The 25,278-nt window shown below is 39.9% G+C and overlaps 1 protein-coding gene across 1 annotated transcript in view; it reads right to left on the bottom strand.

The window, feature by feature from the left end:
• Positions 1–25,278, bottom strand: part of LOC149259569 (2-oxoglutarate (2OG) and Fe(II)-dependent oxygenase superfamily protein) — a 538,837-nt gene that overhangs the window by 111,244 nt on the left and 402,315 nt on the right. Inside the window, exon 12 of the mRNA XM_089376311.1 lies at positions 14,640–14,735. Coding sequence (XP_089232437.1) covers positions 14,640–14,735 — 96 coding nt within the window. The remainder of the gene's footprint in view (positions 1–14,639; positions 14,736–25,278) is intronic.

Genomic DNA, 25,278 nt, shown 5'->3' with positions numbered 1-25,278 from the left:
TACCACGTGGGCAAAAGCCAATACATGAGCTCTACCCCATACATGGTCATCACCCTAGTTCCATAGGCCCTAGATGAGCCTCCTTTATCATTCAGGAATCCAAGATTGTCCCAACCCCTAGAGGGCAACGAACCGCCCTACCAAAAAAAGGGGTAATCACTGCTATATCTTACACATCATGCTCTTGGCCTTTGAGCCCTGAGCAGTTAATTAAAGAAAATTCATAAAAGGAAAAAGGCATATAAAGAAGGGTGGAAAAATCAAGGCCGAGGCACCTCATGTACCACGACTGCTCCCTCCTATACATTACATACCCAGGTGTGGGCTTCCCCTTATCTAGCTACCCCTATGCCCCACTATGTGGCCTAGGGCTGCCCCTCTCATTCCCTATTCCATCTCACTTATTTGTCACTTGCCACCCCCATTAGAGGGATGTACCTTGGACATACTATCCCCTCTAAGGGATGAAACCACCTAATAAGGTACTTGGCTAACCCCCTTTGGAGCTTGGAGACACTAGCACATGCCAAAGCCCACTATGGAAGGGCATGCCATTATGAAGTGCCCACTTTGCTATCCATGATTTGTAAGCTCTTTTACTCGATTATTTTAATAACTGATTGTACTGGAAGCCTAGGCAACGCATTGGATCTTATGTAGGATTGCAGGTGGTTTCCATTTGGGTTTGGTTTCCCTATATGGGATCCTGACCCCCAAAGGTCTACATTGACACATGTAGGGTGTGCATAGAGAGCCATGGGCCTCCACAGCAACAAACAACACTCCACAGATCTTCATGGATGTTCAGAGACTACTAGCGATCCACTTTTGGGATGATGGTGATATGCTTGGTACACTATGCCCAGCAAGCCCCATAGGAGGCCCACACTCTTGGAAGGTATCCCAGCACTTGTACGATGTCATGGCAGCATTCATTCCACTACTTGGACCATTGCAGAGGATCTACAGACATCTTCGATTCATATGGAGACCCATGGGGTCATTGATGTGCCCTTAAACCCATTGGGAGCACCACAGGTCTACTACTTGGAGAACAAGGGGCCACCCCCTTGTCCATCATATTCCGAGGAATTTATTCCTCAATATGGCACTTCAAGATATTATTGAGCCTTTGGAGGGCCCTATGACATGTACATATTATTATTTGGCCCCTTGTGAGGTTTATTTTTACACTTGTGAGCTAGTTTGGTGGGCTTGTCACCAATAGGGGTTTTATTTGCACATTATTTTATCATTAGGGGCTAATGTAGGCCCATAGGCTAATTCGAACTCCTTAGAAGGCTAGATATTGATGTTAGATACATTCATTTGTATTATCACTTGACTTGGGATCTCTCTAATCATAGAGAACTTCACACTTTTTCCTTGGTCGATATTTTTTGGAGATGGATGAATTTTGATGTATGGATTTGGGCTATTTCTCTTGTCTTGGAGCTTTATTGTGCAAACGAAATGCTGGTTGGGTATACTCTATACCGTTGTAAGTGACTTTTATTGATATTATTCTTGTTGCTGCACACTGCTAAAATTAGGGCTAGTTGCTACATTATTGAAATGTGGAATTGAGCATGTTTTAGCTATTTTAATGTATGGGCCAACGTTCTATGAATGAAATTTCCTAGAGATTATTTATCTTGAGAAGCTTGCATCATTTACTTTAAAGTATAAATGCTTGAAGGTCACTTTTCTTTTCTTTCTCTCAACATTGGATGAAGTTGACTTTCCGGGCCTCCTTGATCAAGAAACCAAGTTCTTACTCACCACCATCCTTGACTCCATATCCCCAAGTGAATTAGGCACTAGTCCCTTAAAAAGGTGATCATTTTAACCTTTCTTTTACCATTTTTCCCCTTTTTCCCCAAGTCTAGCCCCATTAGGTCACCTAGGGCATCAATTTCCTGGGAGTTGACCCAAGGAAAAATTTCAATCTCCTGGTGGGTCCCCTCCCTCTCCTCCAAATTTGAGGCAATTCCAACGGTGGACTCTCAGGGAATCCCAAGCCCTAGCTCTAGGGTCGAATTTTGCCTAGGCATCCCCAAGACTATACCTCAATAGGATCATTTCAACCTTTCGAAGTAAATATTCTTGTTTGGTCCTTCCCCTCACCTTGTCCAAGATAGGAACATCATTGGTAGCTCCATTCCATCCCCGAACCTGGGCTAGGTCCACTTGGCCCCCATGTGGTCCCACTTCTCAATAAAGACTATTTGTCAAGGACCATTTGGGAATCCAAGTTTCCAAGGATTATAGGGATTGAGAAACTCCTTTATAATCTTATCCTTTCTCCCTCAACCCTCCAATCCTCACCCCTTACCCTTGGTGGACCAAGTCCCTTGCTTAAAGAGAAAGCAAGTTCCACTCTTTACTCCATCCTTGGGAAAGGGTTTTCAGGGTCACTCCTCACCTATCCATTGACATCTACTTTACAAAGTGATCCCTACACTACCGGGAGTCCTCCCATCGGTGAAAGTCCGTAAAGGGCAAGGAGACTTAGCTGTGGCAACAGTGGGCTAAGCCTCCACCATTGCCCTTGACTTAGCAGTTGCCCTCTTAGGAACCCCTTTTAGGTCCCTTGCTGGTTTGGGTTGTAACACAACCCACACACAATTTCTACTCCACATTTGCAGCGCTGCTGCTGCAAAACCTGCATCACGTGTGCAGCCTGCAGCTCTCCTTGTGCAAAAAGTGCAAGCTGCCCTCATCCTCACCCTTGTGGCCCTACGAACTGGTGCTCAAAAATTGGTATGGCCTCAGCTTCCACTCAATCACCTTCTCCATAATTTCTCTCTCATTGTTGCAACACTTCTTTTCTCTTTAGCCTTTGATTATCATTCTCATTCACAAAATCACTCTCAAATTTCTGTCAATAGTGTCTTTATCCTCTCCATATACTTTCTTTTATAATTTCTTTATTAGCTAAATCCCTAACCCTAATTTCAAAAGTGATGGATAGCTAAGATTAAATCCTAACCGACTTGAGATCAATGCTTGAAATTAAAACAAATTCACTAATGTAATTAAAATTACATTTCCTTGGTTTTCCTACCTCAATAGCCAACATTAATTAATCAGCTTAATTAACATGTTTTTGCTAAGTTAGACATAGGGTAAATCATAAAGACAACTTAATAAATTGGGCAAGTTTCCTAAGGAACCTTTGGACGATTCCTGCATGCCTGACACTTAGCCAATGCAGAAATACATGTGTTGTTACAAACATGAACATATCACATATAAATTCTGGGAAAACAATGAGTTAATTGTCAAATATTGTGCCAATATTATAGGTATAAGATAAGACAATTTTATTATTGTCCAACAAATGACCACAAAAGTAGGTCAACACAGAATGGGACTGGTGAGTACAATAATGCCAATACAATGTCGGAGCACAAAAACAGCTCATATATAAAGTCAGATGTAGAATGTCCAGAACTGATCTAAACTTAAAAAACTTAAGTCTGAAGAAAACTGGAAGGAAATTCAACTACAACTTTAGACATTTCCCAATGTCCAGAAAAATGTTGGATAGGCATTCTCCTTAAGCCATGGATGGAATGCATCTGCACGCTATAAGCAAATTAAAAGACCAGTTGACTGCATTGTTGAGAAGAAACACTGATTTGAACAGTAGTTTCAGGTATTGCAACTTTACAAGCAGTGATAATAGTACATTGTTGCATTAAGCAACTGCATTCAAACATATTTCAGTAAACAAAAACAAAAAAGTATTCAAACATACGATACCCAAAGGTGCAGGATATTTGTTTTATTAATAAATTATGACATATACAAAAGAACCCACTTACCAATTAGGCTGCATAAACAATGCAAATGTATTGCGCTCTACTCCATGGGCTTTGTCTCCTCTGGGCGTCTGTATTCAGATCAGTTTATCTATTAATCCACAAACATTGATCAAGAATATTTTTACAATGCAGAATAAAATTTAAAAAGTCCTTTAGGTAGACTCCCAGATGTCCATACATTACACATGAAAAGAAAATTATTTTAATACAAGCAGCATTTTTCAAAGAAAAAATAGTCAAGCACTTTCCTGAGAAACTATCACTAAAACTTTTAGCCAACCTGCCATAATCAGCAGCAAAGAAAATGCCATCATTCATATTTGTTAGCAAAATAGTATTTTGTAGACAAGTATTATGGCTATAGACATATTAGCTAATAACAACTAGGGCATGCAGACAAGGATGAGATAATGACAAATATGTAGAATCTTGGATCTGGCAGACATTTACATATTGTATGGTCTTGTATCCGATGACTAAACAATCAGACAATATAGCTTCCTTTTCATAATACTAATAGTTGTTTCAATTTTCACATGGACGTGCCATAAGTCAACACAAAATGATTTGGATGTAGTCTGTGTTCCCTGCCTTGGTAGCAAAACTCCTTTATATCATTTTAAATAGTATGGTCTTTGTTCTACTAACCAAGATTATAAACTGTCTCATATTTCACCACGCCAAGCATTCCGTGGACCAGATTATGGATTTCCTCACAGATGGAAGTTAGTTCTTGGTTTACATTTATTGCATTACAAGGGATGTTGCATGGATGCTTTCATCAATTCTTTGGTCTAGTATTATGCTTCTTCCATTTTTGGTGGAAAACCTTCCAATGTTCTTCAAAATACATCCGTTTCAGCCCAGACCAATTTAACCTGCAGCTCTATGGATAAAAAACTCAATCAAAAAGAAGGAAAAAAATATATAAAAAGGTTCCCCACTTCTAAAACCTAAAGCAATGTTATTCAATGATGCCTCTGTTAATTTTCTAGTACTAAGAGGACAAGCACAATTTTCTGCTACTGATAATTACTTCTAATGATATTTTTGCACTTTCCAGATTATCATTAAGCAATTATACTTCAGAAAACTCAACTATAAATGCAATAGAATAGCAGAACACTAGAGATCACAGTAGAATAGTAGACACCAGAAATTTCACCTGGGAAACCCAACCTTGGGAGAAAACCCAATAATCTCTTCCAAGAGAAATTATCGTTCAATTCGACAAATGGTACAATCTGATTTTTCAGTCAAAGTTGGTCAATCTGACCACATAAACTAGCTATATCAAACCTGGTCGAAACTGCCAAAAATAACAGTCTCTATTGTTTATGCTTTTCTTCTACTATTCTTTATTGCTCTGCTGCATTGTTGATGTTATTTTTCTCTCTACATAATTGCTAATAATGATGAAATGATGTTATGGAGTGAATGTTATATATTGAAAAGTTTATAAATGCAATTATCTTCAGCGAGGAACAATATAGCCCTAAAACTTAACAAATTACTCCAAAGTTTGCTTTGTAACTTCAAACAGAACTCATTATCATCAAAACAAAAGCAATTCAGCCTCGATGGAAGTATCAACGCTTTGTACAGGTGGCTTGATTATTCTCATTTAGGAAACTATCACTTCATGTCCAAAGGTTATACCAGCTATTGAAGCTTGGTTCAAGCACTGGTTTTTTCAATCTCTGGACATTCGAGGCTTATCAAGAGGAATACACAACATCGGGTCTATCCTTGGAGGATTTTTTTTCAAATTTCTTCCCTCTGCTTTATTAATGATTTTGAAAGTTAGAGAGTTAAATTATAATTTAAATGTCTTCAAACTTACAAACCATATTGTGATCAGAGGCCCTTTTGGGATTCTTTTATGGAGTCTCAGGTCTTGGAAGGTGACAATATTATAATAGGAGGGGATTTGAATTTCACATTATCCTTAAGGGAAGTTTGGGGCTCTCAACCTAGGCAAAATTAGTTGGAGGATTTCTTTAGACAATTTTTGGAGATTTAGAAGCTAGTAGATGTAGAAGCAATCAAGTTGGCTCTAATGTGGAGAAATTTTAGGAGGGTAATGGAGGAATTACAAAAAGGATTGGTCGGTTACTAGTATCGAAGTCGATAATGTGGCTCCCTTTTCTATTGAAATGTTAGGCAAGTTCTGGAGGGATCTCTAATCATAGCCCAATTATTCTAGAAATGATCAAGGAAGATCCTAAGCTTAGGATCCCCTTTAAGCTCAATCTGCAATTGCTAATGGAATAGGATTACAAGAAGTTGGTCGATGATAATTGGAGTTACCTTTCTTTGGATAGTTTCTCTTCATTTACCTAGTAGTTTGCAAACAACATTGTTAGAATTAATCCATTTTGAGAGTTTCGGGTAAAGAGTTCTCAGCCAAGAAATGTGCTCAGTGAAAGCATGCGGAATCCAAAATAAAAGCCTTCCATGGAGATTCAAAATAAAAGCCTTCCTTTTTTGGCATGAGGATTCAATAAGTCTTCAAAAATTGGAGGCTGAAAGGCATGACATTATGGAAAAGGAAGAGGCTTTATGGAGGTTTAAAAGTTTCCTCAACTCAACCCATCTGGTTCTAATTCAAAAGGTAGGACACAAAGCAATTCGAGGATATTCAACCAATTTTCTATTGTAATATAATATTAGGTCAGTAACCAAAATAAATGCAATTACACTCAAGCACATTTTTAGTGAGATCATTTCTGAAGAGCAATTTGGTCTTCTCCACAATCAATGTATTCATGAAATTGTTGCTCTAGCAGAAGAAGAGCTCCATTGCATTAAGTCGTCAAAGAAACCATATATAGTTATCAAGATCAACTTATCGAAGGTTTACAATAGAGTTATTTGGACCTACCTGATACCCACCAATAGTGGGTGACCCCATAGGAGAAAATTTTCTCCCATCATCTCTTCTAATTGGCCAACCAGTAGTCCTTGACGAAAACTTAATTGATGTCGATATGCCATTCATATCTCTTCCACATGCATTAGTCATATGTTTTCTCACCCATTTGTCAAGAGCGCATGTTGGAAGGTGGGCTTCTAATCAAAAGGCACTTTATTCATTTTACAATCGGGTGCTTCTGCTTGTTTGTATTTGGGTATTTGAACTTTGGAATGCATTTTGGGGTGACTTGGAAAAAAGAGGGGTTTCGATCGTGATCTTGTTCCTTCCCCTTAAATGGGGGGATAATTTTCAATCCTAGTCGAGTGGGACCTCCCCTAATGGCCCAATAGGTATAGGAGAGGCACTACTTGGAAAACCCTGATTGGGATAACGTAGTACCATCTCTCCCTATTCCATACTTACCAATTATCATCTCACATTACAAGCCTTTGTTTCACCTCAATTTTTTGGGTTCAACTAACCGTGGGTCTTTTGGGTTTTGGCACACCCCATTCCACATCCACATTCCTGAGTCGAGCCAGTAAATTTTCCCTAGGAGATTGATACAGCTAAAAGAATAAGAAAGAGCATATGAAGGCCACAAAAGAACAATCAAAAGAAAAGAATATTAAAATGCAAAAGATGGTCAAGACATACAAATTAGCAAGTGGGGAAAAGCCAAGCATAAGCTTGACCTCGCTCATATGCCCATCAGCCAATTGTTGGCAATGTTCCACCAACGGAACGGGGGTGAAGTGTTGGAGAATGCAATAGGGCAAATATTAATTCGATTTCTCCTTAACTTTAATAAATGCTTGTCAACTTTATTTATCTTCTTGTGTTTCTTTTATTACATCTTCTTCATCAAACAGTTATCAAGAACAAAACAGTAAAGATAATGGACACATAAATTAGGCTCCAAGCCAAGGAAAAACCTGTCCAAGGGGAAAACCCAAAAAAACTCTTCTCTTATAGAATCTGCTTCAAATGAGACAACCAAGACCCAAACACTAGATCAAGTCCTCCTCTAGGCACCAAGCCATCCCTTCAACAAATTCCTTTTAAGATGCCAAAAATCAGCTTCTAATCAACAAGAGTCAACGCTCGTCAAATCTACTTCAATCACAGATTTCGGCTCTCTAGTTCAAAAATTCAGACCTACAGTAACTTCAAAATTTTGGCCTGCAATTTTTGGCCTCCCTGCTGCAAAACAAAAACCCTAATTCGAACGTGTGAGAGGGAATTAGCCCAAAAACAAAGTCTTCCTTCTTTGCCTTGCTTTTCTCCTTCTATCCTTGTCTTCTTCGCATTTATGTCGTCATCCTTATTGCAGATCGAACTTGTATGTGTGTGAGTACCAAATGAGGTCGAAGTTCCTTCTATATATAGCCTTTCCAAGAGGTCGAATAGCCCTCTCTAGGCCGAGTTGTCTTTGGTTAGGGCCAACTTGTGCTTGGAGGATCAAAGGACCTACACTCAAAATCATTAACTTTTACATGTTACAACTTGCACAATAGAGTCTTATACAAAATATAATGACTCTTGACTCAAGAAAAATATTATTTTAACATGACAAACCCTAGAAGCATGAAGAACATGCTCTACCTAGATGACCATCAAACGGGAGCATGAAACCCATGCTCAAAAATAATATTTTTCTTTCTTATTTTTCTTGTAACATAAAATATACCTAATGATTTGAGTACATTGACAATTATGAAGACCGAAAATAGTTACGTTTTCCAACACTCCCTCTTAACCAGGGAGGTATTCATAATTGTACACCTAGTACAAAGTTATTCTCAAACTGAACACTTCTCATCAGAAGAGTCGGATTGGTAAGCCATTTTTATGTTGAAAATACTGAAAGGGGGTGAATTAGTATTTCCATTTTTCTTTTTCAATTGGTTGGTTAATCAAATATAGAACATGCATATTAGAACATAAAGGTAATCATCTAATCAAGTAGACAGTACACAAGAATTGGCTTTTACTAAAGCTCTGTTATGTATGATGTACATACACATTGTTAGTTTTTGGTAGCATCGAAGTGCTCTAGCCTTGAAAATTGGTGGAGAGGCTAAGGCACGTGAGTTCTAAAGAACCCAGAAACTGTTTGGTGAAATTCCACCCGGATTGTATTTTATTAAAATAATTAATATTTTTAATGGAGTTCCTAAGTCTCAACTTAGGGAAATTAAGATATTAATGGGTATTAATCAAAATATGGGTGAAAATGATCTAGAAGGCGGATCAAGTCATGTTTTAATCTAAGTCGTTGATTAGAGACTTAATCTCGGTTGTTGAAGACTCAACAGGAAAAGTATAAAATGGAGGCTTGGGGTTCATTTGGAAACACACACGAAGAGAACGAATTGATTTGGAGTTCGATTTCTGGGGCTAGGAAGTTGAGAAATTCAAACTGAGTGATCATTCTACAGCAAAGGGGCAATGAGAATTCGAGAGAAGGATTTTCCGAAGAATACTGACAGAGAGGCAGAGAGACATCGCCGTAGCCGAGAGAGCTGACGCTGGTCTAGTCTAGGCCCACATAGCCTTGACGCAGAGCCACAAAGGCCAGCGCAGAGGGGAAATTTGCCTATCACACAGAAGTCGGAACTGCCGGAACAGCCGAGATAGTTTGACACAGAGGACAGAAGAGGTGATGCAGGGCTGACGAAAAGCCTGAAAGGCTGACGCAGGGCATACACAGGGCCAACACAGAAGTAGCCAGGGTTAGCCAGTCTTGTTGTCGTATCAGCCGGAATTTTGTCAGGTGAAGTGAGGTAAAACTCACTTAGATTTTCCGCCAATATTTTCTCTGTAAAGGATTGATAGATGAGCATCCTAGAGTTGTATTCAGATATCTCTCATGTATAATAATAAACCCTTAGAACTGTTGCATTGATTTTCCCACATTAGGTTTTTCCGAGGACTATTGTGTCCAAAAATAAGTGTGTCCTATGTATCTTGTTCTTTGCTCTGTTATATGTTTCATGATATCAAATATTTAATTAGTGTAGGCTGTAAAAGTAATTTTCTTCAATATTCAGAAGAATAACTTGATGAATGTAATTTAAAAATCAAGTAGCTGAAATAGATTCAGATTTGCTGCAGTAGGGGTTCCTTCAGTGGAGGAATTTTCACATGGTATCAGAGGATTGATTTTGAAACAGGAACAACAGATCCAGCGCTGAGCAGCGACACGGAAAGCTGCACTTGGCAGCAATTCAAATCCCCTTGAATGGATTGCGCAATCTTTGCCAGGAAGCAGATCCGAGGAAATCTCTCTCTGAGTGAGACGACAAAGAAATACAATTTCCAGTTCGTGAGTTTGCAGAGGCAAAGGGAGTGACGCAGAGCCTCAGCGTAACGCTCGAAGGGCGCAGTTTTTTCCGGGGCAGGAATCTGCTAGAAAAGAACGAAGACACGTAGAAGGGAATTTTCTCCTCAGAGAAATTTCCGCCAGAAAGTTCAAACTTCTCACTTGCTGAGCAGTGCTAACTAGTGACTAGAGGAGTCAGTTCGACAGTTGGGTGAGATGGCATCGCATGGGCTCAGAGATCAGGACAAGTTGGACGGAGCCTCCAACTATGTCATATGGAAGATCAAAATCTTAGCTGTTCTAGAGGAATATGATCTCGAGGCCTACGTCAAAACTGTTGTAGTTGTTCCTGCTAACAACGATCAAAAGAAGAAGTACAAGGCTGAGCAGGGGAAGGCAAAGAGGCTCATTCTCAATGGAGTTCAAGATCATGTGGTCTCACACTTGCAGGCAACGATACAAGAGATGTGGGAAGCCTTGTCATCTCTGTATGAAGGCTATTCCGAACAGCGGAAGATGTATTTAGAGCAAAAGTTGCAGTGGACCTTGATGCAGAAAGGAGAAGGGGTGAACCTCTATCTTCAACGTCTTCAGGACACCAGAGACCAGCTTGCTGCAGTGGGGTCCACTAATCAACCAACCACGATGGTGAGGATAGCCCTAAATGGAGTCTCGGATGAATGGCAAGTTTTCGTCCAAAGCATATTGGGCAGGGAAAACCTACCTTCATGGGAGAGGATGTGGACAGCTCTTCAATAGGAGGAGTTAAGGAGGGACCTAGTGAAGGCCAACCTCAATTGCAGTAGTGGGAGTAGCACAAAGACGAAGGAGGAGGAAAACGCAACTCTAACATCGAAGGGACAGCAGAAGCTGAAGCGGAAGGAGGACATTTCGAAGGTGAAATGTTTGAGATGTGGCGAGATGGGTCACTTTGCATCTCAGTGTCCTTTGAAGCAAAAGGATAAGAACGAGAAGCATGATCCAAAGGTTGCAGCCGCGAAGATATTCGAGGATGAGTTTGTTATGAGTGCCCACGCATCTCCAGGAGGGAGATGGGGTGATATTGAGTTGTAGTCGAGAGGACTACATGTGGGCAAGATCCTTGAGGAGTCCACCTCTTGGATCAATTCCTTGCTACTGGAGCCCAAGATTCAGTAGTAGCGAGATGGACTTAGTGTCAGATGATGCGTTGGATTGTTTGGAGGACAGATGCAGTAGCTTGGGACCAAAGACTAATCAGAATAGAGCAAGGTTGGCAGCAGTGTAGTTGACACAGTGCAGAAGTCAGCAGCAGTGCAGAAGATTCAAAGGGTCAGTAGCAGTCAGATTCCAACATTCATTGTATTATGCTGAACATAGTTAACTTCAAATACTTTTGGATGTTTTTCAGTTGCTTCTCTCAGCAACTGAGTTGCAGTGCGAATGCAGTGTTAGCGGTGGTAGTGCTAGCAGCATAGCAGATGCAGCGTTTGAGAGGGAGTTGTAGTACAGATGCAGCAGTGGCAGTGGCAGTGTCATGGGCAGTAATACAGTAGCAGTAGCAGCACAGTGTTAGTGGCAGCAACAGTGCAGAAAGGAGGTGCTTTAGAAACAAAGTAGCATGTAGGTGGACATTGTTGCTAAAGCACTTTCCTCACTAAGAGGGAGTGTTATTATTTGTTGCATCGGAAGTGCTCTAACCTTGAAAATTGGTCGAGAGGCTAAGGAACATGAATTCTAAAGAACCCAGAAACTGTATGGTGAAATTCCACCCGGATTGTATTTTATTAAAATAATTAATATTTTTAATGGAGTTCCTAAGTCTAAACTTAGGGAAATTAAGATATTAATGGGTATTAATCAAAATATGGGCGAAAATGATCTACAATGCAGATCAAGTCATGTTTTAATCTTAGCCATTGATTAGAGACTTAATCTCGACCGTTGAAGACTCAATAGGAAAAGTATAAAATGGAGGCTTGGGGTTCATTTGGAAACACACATAGAGAGAATGAATTGATCTGGAGTTCGATTTCTGGGGCTAGGAAGCTGAGAAATTCGAACTGAGGTGATCATTCTGCAGCAGAGAGGCAGTGAGAATCCGGGAGAAAGATTTTCTAGAGAATACTGAAAGAGAGGCAGAGAGAGCTTGCAGAGTGGCAGTGCAGTAGTCGGGAGAGTTGATGATGGGCCAGTCTGGGCCCATGCAACCTTGACGCAGAGCCAAAAAGGCTAGCGCAGAGGGGAAAGTTGTCTGTCACGCAGAAGCCGAAACTGTTGCAAACTGCCGGAACAGCCAAGATAACTGACGCAGAGGGCAGGACAGGTGACGCAGGGCTGACGAAGAGCCTGAAAGGTTGACGTAGGGCCAGCGCAGAAGTAGCTGGGGTTAGCCAGTCTTGTTGCCGGATCAGCTGGAATTCTGCCGGGTGAAGTGAGGTAAAAACTCACTCAGATTTTGCGCCATTATTTTCTCTGTAAAGGATTGCACCCTCAGCACCTTCAGTAGTTTGTTTATTGCCCCACATTATTCGCGAGATGATGCACTTGGACTAGTGTGCCCAGTCGGCGTACCATATGGAGTGGCAGTTGATTTGAGGCCTAGAGGAGGTTTCTCTCACCCTTGGGACATGTGAGGGCAGGCACCATCATCAGAGCCCTCATTTGGAACATTATACAGGCTTATCTATCATCTGGAGGCCCATGAGAACAATGCTTATGCCCCAAAACCACTTTGGGGCCCCACATGATGACTTGTATGGAGGATTAGGGGCCATCCCCTAATTGGTGATTATGGAGCCCTCTCTCTCATCTGAGCACCTATAAGACTCAACGTGGCCCTCCAACGGCCTTACATCAGCATGATGTTATCAACTTGGCTAGCATTTGTAAGGCTAATTTATAATTTCAGAAGGCTACTTGGTTGGCTTGTGACCAAGGCTTGTATTTTGCACATTTTTATAATGTTAGGGGCCGCTAGGCTAATAATTTCACTGAGTGAGTCTCATATAAATAGAACTTAGGTTCATTTGTGAGAGATCATCACCACACTTGGATTGGTTCTCTTGTAAAAGAACTCACACTTTTCCTTTGGAGCTATTGGAGACTCTTTTGATGCATTTTGATGTGTGGAACATGATTCGCTTTTCTTCTTTAGAGCTTCTTCTTGAATGATGGATGGATATATTACATGTCTCTTTGTAAGTGCTTAATGTTGATGGAAATTTTTTTGAAAGTTGTTTAATGTATGGAATTATTGCTCTAGAATATGTGAATTCGTGCCCTAATTGTTGAAGATTAAATTTAGAAAGTGTTTCTAGTAGAGTATTGCATATGTTATTCAAGGCAAGGTAAGTAATGAATGTTTCTAGTGAATGAATATCTTTGAATTCTTCATGAAACTCCATCATAAATATTTGAAATTGGTACCTAGGGCATCGATTTCGAGCCTCCTTAGAAGAGTTTTATCTTATCTTAAGCATCTCAAGACTCCATTTCCCAAAGGACTAGGCACTAGTCCAAGGATTTTAGTGATCAAACTCCTCTTTCTCTATATTCTCCTCCTAAATTTCAATCCCCTAAAGGTAGGGTAGAAATCTAGGGCTTGCAGAGAAATTTTAGGGAGGTGATTTTTTGGGAATTCAATGGTCCAAACATCAAGCTCGAGGTCTAGGCCACCTATGCTCCAAGTTTGTGGGAATCCGCCCAAGTTTCATCCATAAAATCTCTTGCCTTAGGTGCTACTCCAAGAGGGAAAACCTAGGTCTTTTTCTCTCACCTTGGGGACTTCTTTGAGGGTTGTATAAGATTAGTATTCATTGGAATAAATCATAAGAAGCCCTTTCTTCTCTCGGGCCTTAACTTTGTGAATACCTATTACCAACGAGAAACCTTTAAACCCCAGATCTTGTGCCTTCTTTTCTAGGGTTTTTCTTAGAGAGCGGTTTGCTTCTCTGAAGGCTCATACCTTTATTGAGCCTCTCTTCGAATGAGCTCTAGCTCCATCACCTTGAACCTTCAAACCTACAATATCTATTATAGGTGATCATAATCATGTCAAGACTCTTACCATCGGTGAAATTCCATAAAGAGAAGGGGACCTTGGCTATGGTCGCAGTGGGCCATTGTCCCATTGTTGTCACTTAGTCTAGTAGTTGTCCCATAGGTTTTCTCCCTTTAGGGCCCTGTGGTAACACACTCTATCAAGAAGCACAAGGGACTAAGTAGAGTTGTCTTGGATATGGACAATAATGAACATTAAAATGGAGTATTGATAAATTTGCTTCAATAGTAAAACATAAAGAATGTAATTTGGAACTAGTATAATTATTCCATAAAGAAACCTATGCTATTGAAAATAATGTTGGAGGTCTTGGCAAATGACTTTGGCTCAAAACAACAAAAACATTGTACAAAGAGGGAAATATAGTTCTTGCAAACATTCAAAATTTCATAAATGGAAGGAAAGGAAATACATTTTCTACAAAAATTCTATCAAATAATACTATTCTTTACATTTAGGGGATATCATATTTGCTTTGTACTTTGAATTATGAAGAATATTAGAAACATGTTATCTGAAGCATACCTTAACACAATGTGGAGTTGCGTGAAACAATCCCTTTGAAAGTATCTCTGTAGCTTCCCCAACTTGGTACGCTATGTCATGTTCTCCATAAATAGCCTGAAACGACAATGTCTACATATGAACAACACATTTTTAAAAAGGATATAAAATTGTATGTACCACTTCTTACATAAAGACAATGATAAAATATTGCCAATATAGCATTAAGACAATTGTTATTCGTATGCATTAAACTAATAATTTTTTATATTAGAAATTTAGCTTGATAATTGAAAAATGGACGACACAAACTAGAATACATAGGTAAAGTTAGGGTGCTTCCAACTCATATATCCTCACCTCCTTGAAATAAAACATGGAAGGAAAAAATGAACCTTGGTAATGGGTTCTTTTCTTGCTCTATTTGCTGTTGGTTTGGCCTATTGTTCTTGCAAAAGGTGCTACGTCAACTACTCTAGAGATATTGGTATTGATATCGTAAACAAACTCATGTAGGGAGACGTTGTCATGACTAGTAAAGATAAATCATTAACTGTTGAGGACAATGTCATTAAGGGAGGAGTAGATGATCTTTCTGCAATGTATATTCATTTTATTGCAAATAACCCAATTCACATATTGACACCAACTTCAATATTTTCTAAGATATTGGAGCTCAATAGTGTTCAAACTTCAAAGCAAGCACAAAGAGGATCAGTGCTCCAGTGGAAACAACAACAAAAGTAGGTTAAAAAAGAAAGTTTCTTACTTCAAACAACTCTCTGTAAGCCTAAAGAGAACCTCACTAAGTCTCCTCCAAAGCCTAGGCTTACAAAAGCAAGGCAAGGCAATATTACTTACAAAAGGTGGTAAGATTGGCTACCCCAAAGGCATTAGATATTGATACAACAAACAAACTCATGTAGGGGGAGGTTGTCATGACTAGTAAAGGAAAAGCTTAAATGTTGAGGCCAACATCATTAAAAGAGGTGTAAATGATCTTTATGCAAGGTATCTTCAGCTTATTACAAATAACACAATCAAGAGATGAGATCTTCTAGGGTTTACAAGGCACTAGCGCTCAATGTTATTCAAAGAAAGCATTAAGAGGATTAGTACTCTAGTAGCAATGACAACAAAAGGTTGATTGCAAAAAAATGAAATTTACTCTAGACTCTCTATCAAGCCAAAAGAGCATATTCCTAAGTCTACTCCAAAGCCTACACTTATAGAAGCAAAGAAAGGCAATATTACTTACATCCATATGCAGTTTCAAGGTCTAGATGGACATTTCTATCCAACAGAAGCCCTCTATAAAGAGCTCCATTAATTGTTAATGTCACCCTATCTTGTTGAACACCCACCTTCCATTCTAATTGATTAAATCTAATAAAACCTTTTTAACTAATGAGGAGGTTATATTTGTTGTTGAACGAATCCAAACAAGGGTTATCATTCTTCATTTATTATGGTAGATCCCTGTAGTAAATGATATTCGCAAGTGGTGTGTTGACAATTAGGAGCCCAAGAATTAGATGATGAATTCCTCATGAGGTTTGGGCAAGAGTTACAACATACAATTGCATAGCACTAGAAAAGGGGATGCAGCACAAGCATTGCTCTTGAATGACATGGCGGTGATTGTTGGTACTTTTGCATATGTGCAATGTCTTAGTTTTTGTAGCATCAGAGATGTTCTAGTCTCGAAACTTTGTGGAGAGGCTAAAACACAGGAGTTCTCCATAACCCCGAAATTGTTTCTAGAAATTCCACTTAGAAGTGTCTCAATTAGATTATTAGCCAATTTTTTAATATTTCCTAAGTCTAAACTTAGGAAGTCTGGTTAATTAATTAGAATTAATTGAGATAAGGTGTGAATCATCTAGAAACTCACACGGATTGACTCTGATATGATCTTAGCCCTTGGTTAAGTTTTAATCTTAGCCATTGGAGTCGCAACAGAAGATTATAAGAAGTTGATGGGTAAATAGGGAACGCACTTGCCACATACACTTGAGGTCGACTTCCTTGGAAAGTTTGATTTTCCAGATAGCAGCAGTAGGTGTCAGAAGAGTTCGAGCTTCAACAGGGCAATAGAGACAGAGAGGGGTAGGGACATTGAAGCCGGAGGAAGATTTTCTAGATCTAGTGAGTACTTTGTAGAGAGGCTGAGATTTTTTCTAGGAGACTGCACAGAGGCAATGCAGACCCTCAAAGAGCAGTTCGATTTTTGTTGAGGGGAAGACGTCTTCAGTTCCAAAGGCTGGAAGGGATCCCAGAGTGCCGAAGAAGCATTTTCCTAGTCAGTAGCAAGCAGGACGGGTAGATTGGCAGTTGATTCAGGCAGCACGTGTGACAGGCAACTTTAGTGTGTCGTAGAGCCTACGCAGGCCCAATTGGACGGCTAGCCTTTCAGAGCTCAAACAGTGCCCGGATTGCTCGGAGTGAGGGTAATTTTCCTCAAAAAAAATTTGCCAATATTTTCCCTGCAAGATTGCCAGTATTCAGCATCCACATTGTACTCAGATTTCACTGTTTCTTAATAATATAAAACCCTCAGCTACTGCACCAGTTTTTCAAAGTTCAGTTTTTCTGGGGACATTTGTCCAAAAATAATTGTGTTAATTTTTATGTTTGTGTTAGCATTTCTCAATTCCAATGCTTTATTTTCCGCAGAAATTATTTGTGAAGGTTGCAGTGTGAGTTATTCGATATTTGTCATAGCAAATCAATTGTTAAATTAATTAACAATTAGAAGAATTTATTCCAGTTACTGCAATAGGATTTTAAACTTGGAATTTTCACACAATGCTAGTATGAAGTGTTTAATATAGGGTTTCCTTCTCAACAAAATTATCTTCTTTAGATGGAGCTTCCCTGCATATCCAAATACTTTAGGGCATGTATTGAAAATATCATTTTTCATTTTGGTTGACTACTTGTTGGCGAAAACCATGGATCTTATTCCTTAGATCAAAATACTCAAGTTTGTGTGGAAGTGGACATATTGAGGAAGCTTCCTTTCAAGATTCACTAGCTTTACAATAGTTTTGCACATGTTCAAGGGGTCATGTATCTTAATCTCCCTAATTTTTCTTTTTCCTACTCATCTCCTACTCAATTTAAGAAATTTTGTCCTTTGCACAAACAAGAAACTTCTTAAGCTACTTCTTCTCAAAATTCTTGTTGGTTATTAAATAAAAATGAAATACTTCAAAAGCAATTAGAAGACTCTTCATGATGGAAGGTTCAAAACATGAAAAAACAATACCAAAAGAAAGGATTAGTTTGCCAACCAAAAGGGACAAAAAAAGGGTGCTAAGAAAGACTCGTCGAAGTAGTATATGCTTCCAATTTTCCAATATTAATCACAATGTTAGGAATATCCAGATGTCCACTTAATAGAGGGTATCATCTTACTAGCAAAGTTCGATGAGTACTACCAACTGTTGATTTTTGGTAGCATCGGATGTGCTCTAACCATGAAAGTTGGTGGAGAGGCTAAGGCACATAAGATCTCCAAGACCCAAAAATGGTTTGGGGAAATTCCACACTGTTGGAGAGATATTAAAATAATTAATATTTTTAATGGGGTTCCTAAGTCTAAACTTAGAAAAAATAAAATATTAATGGGTATTAATATAAAACTGGGTGAGAATGTTCTAAATGACATGGATCAAGCCAAATCTAATCTTAGCCGTTGATTAGAGTCTTCATCTCGGTCATTGAAGACTCAACAGGAAAAGTATAAGAGGAGGCTTGAGGGTCAGTTGGCGATACACCAAATTGATCAGTCAGTTCGCTTTTCTGGAGTGAGGTTTGCTTAGAGAATCGAACAAGTGATTTATTGCAGCGAGGGGCAGTTCGGCAGAATGCTAAGAGTACATAGCAGAGAGGCGGAGATAGTGCCAGAGAGACAGCACAGAGCCTGGGAAGGCTAACAAAGAGGCAGATGGGACTGACGCAAAGGCTGAGGAGGCCAGCGTGGGTGATGCAGAGGGCCAGAGGGTTGACGCAAAGAGCCAAGTGGTTGACGCAAAGGCAGCAGTAGCTGCACAGAGGCTAGCAGAGCTAACACAGGGTCAAGAGGCAGCACTGGAGATTTTCGTGGGGCAGACTAGAGCTGAGAGGGTGATGCAATCCCTGGTGAGTGACGCAGAGCAGTGGAGAAGCTTGGAGCAGCTTTCGCTGTCCAGCTAAGGAGCTGTCGTAGTTGTTGTGGGATCGATCAGCCAGAATATCTGTCTCCAAGGAGAGGAACTTCTACCAAGGAAATTCTCTAAACGCTGAGCCATTTCTGGCACCCTAGTTGTATTCAGAAACTGCAAAATAATAAAATCCTCATATCTACTGCACCGGTTTTCCCGCATTGGGTTTTTTCGGGGACAATTGTCCAAAAATAACGGTGTCCCTTGTGTGTTTGTCTAGTATTTCAATTGTTGATCTATATATGAGTTAAGGCTGCATTTGTGTTTATTTTCAGTATTTATAAGTATAAATAAGTCAAAATGTACCACCGTAGGGAGAGGTACTATAGTCTTTCAAACAAAAGCAGGGGATCGGCTTCGAGCAACCAATGTGTTGCATGTGTCGGGATTGGGGATGATCTTACTCTTTGTATCTCAGCTTCAAAACAAGGGCTATGATGTTTTCTTCATTAAGGAGAAAGTATATGTCAAACACCGAGTTGGAAAAACAAGGCCCAGATTGGAGTCAGAAGTAACAAGCTATATAGATTACAACTAGAATCTCCAATGGCACTGACAGGCAGCGGTGGGGAAAAAGATTTGAATGAACTATGGCACAAGAGGATGGGACACTTACACCATGGGGGCTCTAAGAATTCTCGGGAGAACAGTATCAGGAGTTCTAGAGTTCAGTGCCAAACAAGATGATGTATGGAGAGGATGCGCACTAGGCAAGTACGCCAAAGCGGCATTGATACACTATGGCTAAGAGCGTTCTGGGATTGATACACTCAGATATCTGCAGACCCATGTCCACAAAAGCTCTTAGTGGTGTTGAATACTTCGTCACCTTCATTGATGACCATTCTAGAAAGACTTGGATCTACTGTCTAAAAACCAAGGATGAGGTTTTTGGTCGATTCAAAGAGTTCAAGGCTCTAGTTGAGAATCTGACAAGAAAGCGGATAAAGATATTGCGCTCAGACAATGGTGGAGAATACATCAACAAGGACTTCACTGATTTTTGCACAAGAGAAAGCATCAGAAGAGAGTGGATAGCCCCTATAATCCAAAGCAGAATGTAGCAGAAAGGAAGAATACGACTATTGTTGAAGCAACTAAGGCAATGTTGTATGATCAGGATATGCCCAAGTTTCTATGGGCAGAAGCATGCAACACAGCAGTGTATGTCCAGAACAGGACTCCTCACAGGCCATTAGGTAAGATTACTTCGGAGAGTGTCATCACCAGTACCCAAAGAAAAGAGGAAGAAATTGGATCAAACTGCGAAAAAGGATATCTTGTCGGATATAGCGAGAATGCTAAGGCATATAGAGTCTATCTTCTAGGGAATAGGAAGATCATTATTCGTCGGGATGTAAAGTTCATGCAGGACTGAGCTTTCAGGAAATCCCAAGAAATGCCTTCCGAAGAGCAGTCAAAGGATGTTCCATTGGTCCTGCCATTTCGACCAGCGGAAACTAGCACCAGTATTTCTCCAAAAGGCAATACTCCAAAGGTATCACAACAAGTGGAGTCTTAGGAAGAGGAGGAATAGATAGACATACCCACTACTAGTGGTAGAACGAGTCGGGAACTTCGACAGATACTACGAGATGCAGAGGATTTTGTCGTTGCGCCCAGGAACGAGAAAAGGGAGCGTAGACAGTCAGACAGATACCAAGCCTTGGTGGCTCAGGTTGGAGAACCCTCTAATTTTTAGGAGGTCGTTCAGCATCAAGTATGGGTAGATGCTATGGTGGAGGAATACAGTTCCGTAATGATCAATGATGTCTAGGAAGTGGTACCTAGACCTCATGATAAGTCAATTGTAGGTTCCAGATGGATCTACAAAGTCAAATACGCTACAAATGGCAGTGTGGAAAAATACAAAGCCAGGTTTGTGGCTAAGGGGTATGCTCAGAAGGAAGGGATAGACTACGAAGAAACCTTCGCCCCAGTAGCCAGGTATACTTCTATTAGATCCGTGATATCCCTTGCAGCACAGATGGGGTGGGAGATTCACCAAATGGATGTCAAGACGACATTCTTGAACAGGGTGATAGAAGAAGAAGTATATATTGAGCAACCAAAGGGTTTTGAGACACATGAGAAGAAATCTCATGTATGCAGGTTAAAGAAAGCCTTGTATGGGCTTAAACAGGCACCTAGAGCATGGTACGGTCGAATTGATGGTTACTTGCAGAAGATGGGATTCGTCAAGAGTGACGCAGATCCTAACCTCTACTATCTGGTTGTAGAGAATGAGCCTCTAATCCTGGTGTTATATGTGGATGATCTTTTTCTGACAGGCTCATCAAAGATTGCAAGGAAAACCTAGCTACAGAATTTGACATGAAGGATTTGGGACGAATGCATTATTTCCTGGGGTTGGAAGTTTGGCAGTAGAAGGGTGGGATTTTCCTTGGACAAGAGAGATACACTACAGAGGTTTTGAAAAGATTTAGAATGCAGGACTGTAGACCTATGGCTACTCCAATGATTACCAACTAGAATAAGATTGATGCATCCGAAGATAAAGAAGTCAATCCCACATTATACAAGCAACTCATAGGGTCCCTGATGTATCTGCTCAATACCAGGCCAAACATTTGTTACGCTGTCAACACCCTCAGTCAGTTCATGTTGGAACCAAAGAGGACGCACTGGGCAGCAGCCAAGCATGTTCTCAGATATATACGAGGAACAATCGAGCATGGACTAATGTACACCCAAGGCAATGACATCAGGCTGAGTGGGTTCACTAACACAGATTGGGTTGGAAGTTCAGTAGATTGGAAAAGTACCACTGGGTATTGTTTCAACATTGCATCGAGAATGACCTCCTAGTGTAGTAGGAAACAGAAATCCGTAGCTCTGAGCTCAGCTGAAGTTGAATATATGGCAGCTAACAGTGAACACAGCTTCATGTGAAGCCATATGGCTTAGGAAATTGCTTGTGAATCTATTCAAGAGAAGGATGAAGCGACCAATTTTTGTGTGATAACCAGAGTTGCATCAAGCTCTCTGAGAATCCAGTTTTTCATGATCAGTCGAAGCACATTGACATCAGGTGTCACTTTGTTAGAGACTATGTCCAACGAGGGGTTGTACAATTGAGATACACCCCGACAGGAGAATAGGTGACAGACATTCTCACCAAGGCTCTAGGAAGAACAAAGTTTGTTTATTTCTGGGAGAAGATGGGGATGGTTAAGAATTTGTTTCAATAGCAAAAGCGAATAGTTTAAGGAGTTGCAGTGCAGCAGTTAGCATTGGCAGTGCTATGGGCAGCATGATGCAACATATTTAGAGGGAGTTGCAATACAAATGTAGTAGTGACAGTTGCAGTGTCATGGACAACAGTACAGGGTGCAGCAGTGCAGTAGATGAGGGGCAGTAGGCCGACCATCAGCAGCGCAATAGATGAGGGGCAGCAGGCCGACCATCAACAGTGCAGTACATGAGGGGCAGTAGGCCGACCATCAGCAGCGCAGAGGACTGATGTCATGGATCAGTGTGATGCTTCTATTGGGAGGCATTGCTAGAACACATTCCTCGCTAAGAGGGAGTATTGATTTTGGGTAGCATCGGATGTGATCTAGCTCCGAAATTTTGTGGAGGGGCTAGAATTCATGAGATCTCCAAGACCCAAAAATCGTTTGGAGAAATTCCACCGGATGATGAGTTATTAAAATAATTAATATTTTTAATGGGTTCCTAAGTCTAAACTTAGGAAAATAAAAATATTAATGGGTATTAATAAAGATATGGGTGAGATGCTTCTAAGAGACAAGGATCAAGTCTGTTTTAATCTTAGCCATTGATTAGGGACTTAATCTCGACCGTTGATTCATTAACAAGAAAAATATAAGACAAGACTTGAGAGTCATTTGGAGATACATCGGGCAAATACTCAGTAACCCGAGGAAAATCAATTCTCAAAGAGAAAGATTTCGATTTCAGAGGGAGAGTTGCAGGGTGAAGGAAGAGGAGGGTTTCAGCATCAGTCAGAGACTGAGGAAGAGGTGACGCAGTACCTTAGAGAGAGTGTAGAGGGAGAGCTCTGAGAGACAGCGCATGCAGGGACAATTGCTTGAGTGGTTTCATTGCTAATAAGGATACTAACCAATGTTGAGAAAATCGTGATTGGGATTAAACGCGAGGGTCTGAAATCGGAAAAAAATCGTAAATTCGGGATAAAATCGATAAAAATCGGCAAAATTAAAAAAATATATATATATATATATTTAAAAAAATTTAAAAATACAAAAATCAAGATTTTTTCCCAAAAACTAGCGATTATTACGAAAAAATCAGGATTAAATCACCATGTTTTCAAAATGAAAAAATCGTCGATTTAATCCTTTCAATGAAAAAATCACAATTTTTTGAAAAAATCGCGATTTTCGCAACACTAATACTAACACATTTAGTTTCTTGTGAGTTTCAAAATCATAATTAGGCACTAAGTATCCTCACTCACACACGCTCATAATCCTAAGATCTAATATCTTGTTGATTGGTTAATATTGCTTAAATTGGTAATTGAGGAGTTATTGGATGTTGGCATTTCTTGAGGATCTAATTACATGAAATTGGCATTGTGATATCTTGTTGACATATCTTGGAAAATTGTTAATTGTGTAAGGAATGTTAATCATCTAATTGTCTATCTCTTGAGCAATTGTCACTAATATCCTTTCCATTCTTGTGTTATCTCATATAAGTGAACCTCGGCTAATTGTTTTAAATAACATTTTGGATAAGTGCACTAATCTCTTTTACTTGCCATCATTGTCATTATTGTTTCATGGTTAAAATCTATTGTGGATAATAATTTTATCTTTGGCATATTGGTGATTTGTTCTTAAGAGCATCTATCTTATTAGCTTCTAATACTTGAGCAATCATCTCTTGGTTATATTGAAATTATATCTTTTGGGCACTATTGTAATTGAGCACTCCATCTTGTAAGATAAACTGTAATTAAATAATTAAGATCATAAACAATCTTAACACAAGAGCACCCAAATCCTTTTGCATTTGCATCCTAGGCCTAGATTTGCATTAATCAATTTACCTCCAAGCATAAGCTTGGTTAATAGAAAGATAGGAACACCCTTCATTCCAGCAACTAGATCAACAAAGATTTATACTTCAAATTTGCGAAGGAGACAAAGGTTCAAGGTATTTAACCTAAGATGTGCCTCTAGGAACGTTTGCCCAATCCCTCAAAGGTCAATGCAGCATTTAATCACTTATTCAAGGTCCCAGAAGAATTTTGCATTACATTTAACCCATATAAGAATAAAGATAACAACATACATGCAGTTAACCAATAAGATAACAAGAATTACATCAAAATTGACTTACACGAGAAAGAGAGTATATCCATTTATCAACTTCACATTAGAAAAGCTCCAAAGACAATAGCAAAATCCAAACATCATAGCGCATCAAGAAAAGCTCCAAGAATTCATCCCAGCAAAAAGTGTGAAAATATCATAAGAGATACTAATCCAATCCAAGTGATGACGATGAAAATGAATCATCTCACTTATATTTATACAATCCTCTAAGGGATTCGAATGGCCTAATTTGGACTAATAATACCCCTAAAATAAAATAATGTGCATAATAACAATATTTTTAGTGACAAGCCCACCAAAATAACTCAATAAAACAAGAATAAGCCTCTCAAGAGGGCAAAATGATCAATATAGTGAGTCGTTGGGCATTTGAAGAGGTCTAATGAAGTCCTAGGGGTGCCATGATGTAACACTAGTCTCCAAACATAGTGGACAAGGGGTTGGCCCCTTGTTTTCCAAGAAAGAACCTGTGGTGCTCCCAAGTGGGTGTGGGGGCACAAGGACATCCTCATGGGTCTCTGAGTGGATCGAAAATGCCTATAGACCGTATGCAAGGGCTAGGATGATGACATAAGCCCTCCCTCTGCAGCGGGAGACATCCTTTGGACCTTGGAACGTATGCCAAGCATATGGTGCATGTGTGCAGCCAACTAGGCATGGTGAACCAGGTGCATCATCCTCATCGAAAAGGTGGAACACGATTAATCAATGAATGGTGTTGGGGTCCATGAAGTACTCTCTGCTATGGTGGAGGCCCATGGCTCTCAATGCTCACCCTATAAGTGCCAATGTGGCCCTCTGGAGGGATAGGATCCTGTATAGGGTGACCAAGCCCAATATGGAGACCCACCTGCAATCTTGCATAAGATCTAATGCATCCCCTTCCCCTCCAATACAACAAATCATTAGAATAATCAAGTAAAAGAGGCTATAATTCATGGAATCAATGGGGCACTTCATGGTGGCATGCACTTCCATAATGGGCTTTGGCATGTACAGGTGTCTCCAAGCTCAATAAGGGGCTAATCAAGGACTCTATTAGGCAATTTCAACCTTTAAAGGGGGTGACATGTCCATGGTACATCCCTCAAGTGGTAGGTG

This window comes from Pinus tabuliformis, chromosome 6 (assembly GCF_031772625.1).
Source record: "Pinus tabuliformis cultivar Carrire ecotype Pingquan chromosome 6, CPIR1, whole genome shotgun sequence".
Lineage (NCBI taxonomy): Eukaryota > Viridiplantae > Streptophyta > Pinopsida > Pinales > Pinaceae > Pinus > Pinus tabuliformis.
This window is presented reverse-complemented; position numbering and strand designations above follow the sequence as displayed.